We start from the raw sequence: 8,756 nt of genomic DNA, 5'->3' as shown, positions 1-8,756 counted from the left end.
ACAACTACGTACTAAACCTAACTATTTATCATTTCTTTCACTTTGTAATCTCTGAATTTGTTTATATCAATATACTAATTCTTGCCAGCATCTTGCTAGTTCCTGCATACAAAAATTTACTCATATGAAACACTAGCTTTACTTATTTATATTGAGACATTTTCTACTTCAACAAAATGATTTGGAAGGATCTTTCAATAGAAGACAATAAGTGACACTGTTTCCTCAAAAGAGGCACTGAAATGCTTGGCTATTGAAAACCTCACCTACATTGGAAAACCCTATGCTCAAAACCTTCATCACAAATATTGCTGAGCTTTTAAATAGGTTGCATCTAAATGCCTACTAAAGAACAATTAAACCCATGACTAGCCTTACCATCCACGTGCACAAAAGTCAGCTCTAAGCTTAATAGCTTGGAAAAAGGTTACAATCCTCAATTAACATCCTTGGAAGCAAAGACAACATTTTAAAGCTCATTATAATATTCAAACGTGTATTTCTTTTGAGCCTTCTACATTGTTGTGAAGGGCTTTAACATGTGCTTTTTTCTCTATTTGCGGTGATAAAGAGAACCTAAAATTAATTGATATGCAAGAATTGACATCTTGGGAAAAGCAAACTATATACTAACCATTTCACACTCTGATCAAATATGCACATTGGGAACTCTTGCAAAAAACATAAAAGTTCACACATTATTCACCTTCAGAAATGCTTGACAAAAAATTAGCTAAGAGTGAAATGACCATACAAAACTACACGTGCCATTCCCATGTCCCCACCATCCAGCACTGTCTATTATGCGTAGTGTTTAGTTGCTTATATTTTCATTTGAGTCTCAAAACATTTTCCCATTTATCATCAGCAATGAGATAAGGCTAAAGACATTACCAAGTGAGATGCTATAAATGGCCTCTTCATGCCACAACCCCTTGTGGTTGCCTTTGTAGGTTTCGTCTTCACTCCCATCTTGGGATTACTGGTACGAAGCACTTCCCTCGTTATAAGCAATTCCATGATGGAAAATCTTGGACTTGGCCTTTCTTTCTCAAGATCCTATAGTTCTCGTCCCCACCCCTTTGTAACTTTTAACTATGCATTGAAATGGCTTCGTTATAAAAGGCACCTTCTCTCCTTGAAGTATCTCTTTCCATTTTCAAAACCACCAACCATTCTCCTCCAAAAAGGCCAAACTAGACTGCTTAGTATATTGAAAGTCGCTAATCTAATAATAGGCCAGTTGATCTACTGGAATGTGCCACATGGCTTCATAGAATTTTAGAGTTTCATAAAATGCTCTAGGGTTGGCCAAGTAAAAAAGTTTTTAAATTTGATAAAAACACAGATTCCGATTTATCATGCTTTTTGTTTCCAACCTGGATATCTCCTTCCTTTACCTCTTAACCGATTGCAATATGAAATGCATTACATCCTCTGAAAAATTATGCCGTTCTTTCCATGTGGAAAGTGTTATCTTCGGTCTACTTGTAGCACTGCAGTGCGGTGCACAGGTGCTGCTTGTGCGTAGGTAGTCAATCACACACGATTTGACCTTGAAGTTTTGGAATTGAAGTTCGGAAGGCCCATCTTTGTTTTCAAGTAGTAATTAATACAAAACCACTAGTCTAAGCAAAAGACTACAGTATCAGAACCTTCAATAAACAGAAACCTTTCACATGCCTTATTCACTATCAATTCACATAAAAATTTATAAATGCCCTTCGTCAAAATTGGGCTCAAAATCAAAGATCAAAATACAGCATAAAGATCAGGGAGACTCTACCACATTTACTTGGCCAACCATACCTCGAGAATGTGATTGAGAACTGTATAGTGATAATTTTCCTACTTCAACAGCAAGAAGTCGTTTGAAGAGCTCATATGAAGCAAAAAAAAGTGCTCCTTGGGAAACATATATTACCAGCCTTGGTATCAAGCCCCTGAATACACATCAGGAAATCCAAATTAGAGTTCCAAAAAGGATAAGAAGGTAGCTTCGATTGCAAAAAGAGGTTGTTGTCTACATAAGAATGCCTCCTCATCTTGAAGACAGCCACGTGCAGTTAAATGAAAATGTACACTGATAATTGTTTTTAAGTATGTTCATAGGAATCATCTGCAAATGGGGCAGAGCGTTAGCATATAGCAGGAGATTGATATTCCATTTTTACAGCTACCATGCTGGAGACACAGTAACGTGATTTGCTCAAACCTCAGAAAGCAATATGCAACAATCTCTTGTATTGACGTTATTTTATGTGTTTTGAGTTCGTGATCAAACTGTATTTACCAGCGAGATGGTAGAGGGGTTTATCTTAGTGTGTGTCTGCAAATGCATTAGTAAGATCAAATCAAGATCCCAGTTCAGATAGATGGCTGCTACCCATGTTATAAAGGCTTAATTGTAGGATGATTACAGAATATTTGCCTCAACCATCAATTTTGATTATGAAAGGCCACTTCAAATTCTTGGCAGGTCCCAACATTCACAAAATCCGAGAAGGAGAAGCCCTATACAAGCAAAGATCCTTTACATGAATTTTAAAAGCAGCCTGTTCTACTCAAGGTATAGAAATGCATTCCCCAAAGCAAAGGGAAATACTAAATGTCCCCATTGAGTAATGTTAAGGCTCCGTTCTAGGAGGGGTCCAATTGATGTCTCGCACGAATTCAGAGATCGATGGGAGGGCCCCTAAGCCCAGCAGATGATGCAGGGTGCAACAAATTTTTGGCTGAGCAAGTAGGCATGCATCTTTTCCTAGCAAGCTTTGGGAGATTGTTTGAGACCGTGAATTGCACTTCTCAGCTTACACACTTTGGTTTCTTAACCTAACACAACAAAACCAATGGGCTGGTTCACAATCAAACTTCTTCCTACAGATACCCATTTAAGACGGCTGTTTTTATATATCCAGGTGATGCAAATTCCATCTGTGACGGGCAACCAACACAACTATACATCTGATATTGAACAGCCAAGATGTAGGAGCAAAAATCTCTTCAAAATCTATGCCCTTCTGCTGAGCATAGCCTTTAACCACCAATCTATGGTCCCATCAGACTTTTTCTTGACTTTGTATACCAACTTAGCGCTGGGCAGATCCACTAGATCCCATGCGCCATCTTTTATTAATTGCATTCATTTCCTATTGCATCGCTTCTTGCCAAGCGGACACGCTGCTAGAAATAATCAGGATGCCATCTAAGCTTTCAAAGCTAATTTACAGCAGACATTTGGGATCTCGGTGCTTGGCATAGAATCTGTGCAGTCAGATGAAGACATAGTGTTGCCTCAGTCCAAGTACATACAAAAGCTCCTGCATAATTTGGTTTTCAGGATTGCAAGCCCATTCTACTCCAGTGGAGCTTGGGCTGAAGATGAGTCTTTATGACGGAGAAGAACCCTATGACATGGGTATGTATACTTGTGCAACACTAGACTACATATTCGGTCTGCTGTTTCCCAGGCCAATAAGTCTATGCACAGTCTTGGTACAAAACATTGTCAAGCAGTTAAGCATATTTTTTATTAGGGGGAACAGCTTGCAATTATATGCTTCCATTGATTCAGACTAAGTAGGTGCTTGTGATACCCAATAGTCCATCCAAGGGACTGATTTTTCTTGGCAATTCATGCATATCTTGCTTATGTAAGAGACAACCCACCGCTGCCAACCCTACCTGTGAAGCTGATTACAGGGCAGCACTCTAACCGTAGATTGTGTATGGCTGAGGACATTTATTGGAGAACTTCATGAGTGTTAACATATGCCCACTACCATTCTCACTAGCAATCAGACTGCTATGGCTGTGGCAAGAATTTAAAATTTCATGTCCATTCCAAGCATATTGAGATTCACTATGATTATGCCAAAGAGAGGCTTCATGTAGGGGAGATCATATTGACCTATTGCACTCCATATAACAATGGTACTAACCTGTTCACCAAGGCACTATATCCCTCTTTGAATTGTGAGAGAGCTAATCAAAGATGCTGATTTTTGCATTATCTTACTTCCTTCCACTCCCAACACAAATAGCTAGATCCTATGATTTTAACATGGTATCACAGTCCAGTCAAACCAGAGTCAAGTTTGATGCATGCTTAATTTCTCCAACATAAGAACTCTAGCACATGATGGGATTCAAGGCGGTCATCTTAGTGTTAGAAATGACCCAAATAGAGGGTACCTTACACAGCGTAAGACTGATAGATAGCCCAGGAATTCACGCAGAATTGTATAACTACGAAACCCAAAACTTCTTTACTTATGTGTACTCAACAAACATGTGTGCAAACCACTAAATAGACAATGCTCCAAGAGAGATATAGATCCAACATAAGATATATACAATTCATTGAGGCTCTTAGCGGATAGGGTCACGACTCACCGTTGGCTCAAATCATACGTAAAACATATGTTGTTGTCATTGTTAAGCCCTCAAAAAATTTTGTGATAAAGGTTCTTGGAATGCGTAGTAGTGTGTCGATTTTGGGATCATACCTTGGCAAAGATTAGTCATGCATGAAAGTTTACGCCATTGACAACTATTTGTACAATTGTAACTTTATAATTTTACTATGGACCATCCTTTGTCCATGATCTTGTTGGGTCTCCAGTGGACACTGATAACTCTCTCTCTCTCTCTCTCTCTCTCTCTCTCTCTCTCTCCCGCCTGCAGCTCCCTTGCTGCCCCCTCTCTCCCGCCTGCAGCTCCTCCACCCTGCTCACACCTCCCCTCCGCCCTGCTCGCACCTCCTCGGCTCCTGCTCGCCATCCCACCTGCAGCTCCTCCATCCGCAGCCCGTCTGGCTGCGCCTCCACATGCAGCAGCCCCCCCATTTGGCTGCGCCTCCATCTGCCCTGCTGGCTGCGCCTCAGCCGCGCCCGTTTGGCCGCTCCTCCCTCTGCTCCGCCCCTGCCCGCCGCTGCTCCCTCTGCTCCACCCTGGCTCCGCCCTCTGCCCGCTCATGCTCCTCCGCCTCTGCTGCTGCTCCGCCCCTGGTCCTCCGCCTTTGCTTCCCGCCGCCCGCTGCAGCTCCTCCCTCTGCTGCAACTCCCTCTCCGCCCTGCCCCGCTAGCCTCTCCACCCTGCCCCTCCGCCTCTCGCTAGGCTGCTAGCCTCTCCGCTCCCTACCGCTAGCCTCTCCGCCCTCTCGCTCTGCCCCTCTGCCCTGCCCGCTAGCCTCTCCGCTCCCTCCCACTAGCCTCTCCCGTAGCCTCTCCACCTCGCCCTCTCGCTAGCCTCTCCGCCCTGCCCGCTGGCCTCTCCGCCCCCTACCACTATCCTCTCTGGTAGCCTCTCCCGTAGCCTCTCCACTCTGCCCTGCCCCTCTGCCTCTCCACCTTGCCCCTCGCCTCTCCACCCTGCCTCTCCGCCCTGCACCCGCTCCCCTCCACCCTACCCCTCCGGCCCTCTCGCTGCCCCTCCCAAGCTGCTCCTGTTTTTTCCCCCTCCGCCTGCAGCTCCGCCCTCCTGCAACCCCTCCTTTGCCCGCTACTGCCCCCCCCATAATGAATGGCAAAGGGGGATGAGGAGGATAGGGGACTAGGTGGGAGACCCTTCGGTCCAAATTCACGTACGCGAGGAGATGGGGAAGGGGAACGGTGACAAAGGGAAAACACAAAAGCAACTCAGCTTGGAGGACTTCAACAAACGTAGCAACCAGAACGGTTTGACAGTGGACAGCACTGTGGCCCAGAAGAAAGGGGCCCACTAGAAGCCCATGCCGCTCACCACATCCTCGACCTCTATGGTTACCACCACTATTTCACCATATCATCCGCCTCATCATCTATGCCACCTCTCTCCTCCCCCTCTCCTACATCATCATCACAGGTCTCCTCTCCAGTAGTGACACCACTAGCCCAACCGACCACGGCTCCACAGTACTTTTTCCTCATATCCCCTCTACCTCTCAGTCAACCACCCTCCATCACCTCGTCCGGCCTCGCTACTCCTACATACCACTCCCCCGCCCAGATCACGCTGTCCCCACCCCCAGTATAACCTCAATAGCCCACCTTCATTCCAACCCCTCCTGAGATCCAGTTCCCACCTGGACCAGGATATCTTAGGCCCCCACCAAATGGTTGGGACTCCCTATTGGTTGAGATACACAGCATCCAGGCCAGTCAAACAGAGCTGACACATTACACTCAGGAGCAGGCCCGATACACCCAGGAGTAGGCCCGCATTATAGACGAGTAGGGCACCCTTATCCAGGGGCTCAAACACGATATCACACAGCTTTGAGAGGAGCTCGGGACCCTGAGAGCGGCGCTTGGAGGCACAAATAGCCACGATACAGTCGGCTATAGCAAAGACGACTAGGTGGGTGGACGTGGCGAAACGGGAGCCCACAAAGGCAACCGTTTCAGCCGCCATACAGGAGCAGCAACAGAGGGCTTCAAAGGCCCTCAACATCCGGATACGAGGGATCACACGAGACAGCACCAGCACCACTACGACGCCCATGGAGGAGGCGATCACCTTTGTGACCACCACCATGGGGGTCCCCAACCATGGCATAGAGGGAGCATGGCGTGTTGGGAGAGACCCTAACCGAGAGCAGCCCCTAGTCATTCACTTCAAAGATTCACATGCTCAACTAGTGACACTCCGACGTCGAGCCACTCTACGAGAGCATCCCACCCTGTCCATGGATGAGGATTTGACACCACTACAGATTGAGGAGTGACGAGTTCTTCTCCAGCAACAGGATGTTGCCCGCAAGGAGGGAAAATAGGCCTAAACCCGCAAGGAGGGAAAATAGGCCTAAACAAACTCCTAACCTACATCGACCACGTACCACTCATAGAGGACCATGCTGTCCTAATTAGTCTCACACTCCACGAGGCTGTCCTTCAAATCTTTCCCCACACCACACGGTCCACTAGACCACCACCTCTTGGTTCTGTACCCTGCAACAACTGGTACGATGCGGAGTGCAAGGCTTACCGCCGACAACTCCCACTTGAAACTAGATGTCACCTCTCGAACACACCAAACACGGTACGCAAGTACCGACGTCTCATACGTCAGAAGTAGGCATTTCTTCGTCGAAATGAGGAGTCGCTGAATATCTTGTACAGCAGCAACTCTAAGGATTTTTGGCAGAGATTCCTTGTGCGTAGGTCTCCATCACCCCTCACCGACACGAGAGTTTGGCACACGTATGCACGCCTTCTTTATGATGTCCCACATCAGCCTACTCCAGATCTCATACACACACCTCGCCCCACCACTTGCATGTTGTTCACCAAAGGGGGAGTCAAGGACGCGACATTGAAACTACACAATGGCTGAGCTAAGGATCACGAGGGGCTATGCACTGAGTTTATCGCATATGGGATCGACACGTTAGCCCCGATCCTAGCAAAGCTATTCAATGACATTGTTTGCCTTGGCTTCCCCCGCACTTGGACACTCAACACCATCACCCCCATCCACAAGGCAGGGGATCCCATGGACCCGAGTAACTACAGGACTATCATGATTGGACATGTGATGTCTAAGATCTATGCATCAGTATTGGATGCGTCAGTCAGCCTATTCGCAGAGATGAGAGGGCTCAGAGCAGAGGGTCAGGCCGGTTTCAGGCGAGACCATGGGACTTTGGATCACATACTCACACTCAAGAGTGTCACTGAGGAGGCCAAATCACAGAAGGAGAGGGTATATTGCTGCTTTGTGGATTTCCGCAAAGCCTTTGACACAGTACCTCGAGCTCGTGTCATCACACGTCTACAGACACTGGGATTTGATCAGGAGATCATCTGGGCAGTCGTGGCATTTTATGAGAGAGTCTCAGGCCGAGTTTGGACAGGCGCAAGTTGGACAGATGAGATCTTGAGTACCATAGGGGGCAAACAGGGTTGCCCCTTATCACCAACCCAGTTTGGCCTCTACATCGATGAGCCTGAGACTTTCATGGGGGCTTCCGGAGGGACCAGTTGCTCACTTGCCGGGATCACCATGAGGATTCTTCTTTATGCAAATGACGTGGCACTCTTGTCGTCCACAACCAAGGGGCTCTAGCGACACCTAGATGCATTGCAGGCTTTTTGTTTGATTTGGAGGTCACCTTGGCAAGACCAAGGTCATGATCTTTAACACCTCTCAACCAAACATGCAACGGAAGCAGTTTACTTTTACTTTCGGTGGGTCACCAATTGAGATCGTATCCTCACACTTACTTGGGGGTCATCTTCTCCGGCCCGATCTTCACGATGAGACCAGCGATGCAGGCCAGATTGAGTAGGGGATACGCCTCATTGGCTCGGCTAGAGAGACAGTGCTTCCACTCCCACTTTCACAACCCTCGGACCGAGGCTCTTCTCTTCGACTCCTTGGTCTGACCAGCCGGTATGTATGGCAGCCCTTGTTGGGGACCTGACATGTCAGAGATAGAGTGGACACGGGTGGAGCGCCTGCAGATCCTCATGCTCTCACGGATATCCGGGGGAAACCATCTGTACCACATCACATCATTCAGGCTGAGTTTGGTGCTTCTCCACTCCAGCTAGATGCAGCCTTTCAGACCATCACATATCTACACCGGGTTAGATCATATGGGGACTACACATCAAGAGACAAAGGTTGCCATGGTTGGCTCTCGATTCCTCCATGAGGTTGGCAGCAGAGGGAGACGAGCGATGCTGGTATGCACGGACTCACAGATGGTTTGTGAGACTAGGGTTCACATCGATAGGATACCTCCTTTTCAGTACAATTTAGATGCCCCTCCA

The 8,756-nt window shown here is 47.0% G+C and overlaps 1 protein-coding gene across 2 annotated transcripts in view; it reads right to left on the bottom strand.

Moving 5' to 3' along the window:
• Positions 1 to 1,332: 1,332 nt before the first annotated feature.
• Positions 1,333 to 8,756, bottom strand: part of LOC147887467 (Mitochondrial substrate carrier family protein) — an 81,314-nt gene continuing 73,890 nt past the window's right edge. For both annotated transcript variants that reach the window (XM_087394813.1, XM_087394814.1), the window contains one exon: positions 1,333 to 1,943. In XM_087394813.1, coding sequence (XP_087250939.1) covers positions 1,772 to 1,943 — 172 coding nt within the window. In that variant the 3' untranslated portion in view covers positions 1,333 to 1,771. The remainder of the gene's footprint in view (positions 1,944 to 8,756) is intronic.

Source organism: Dipteris shenzhenensis, chromosome 23, assembly GCF_047967505.1.
Source record: "Dipteris shenzhenensis isolate YYH24624 ecotype China chromosome 23, Dip_SZ_1.0, whole genome shotgun sequence".
NCBI lineage: Eukaryota > Viridiplantae > Streptophyta > Polypodiopsida > Gleicheniales > Dipteridaceae > Dipteris > Dipteris shenzhenensis.
Note: the sequence above shows the minus strand (reverse complement) of the source record. Positions and strands in the feature narration are given on the sequence as shown.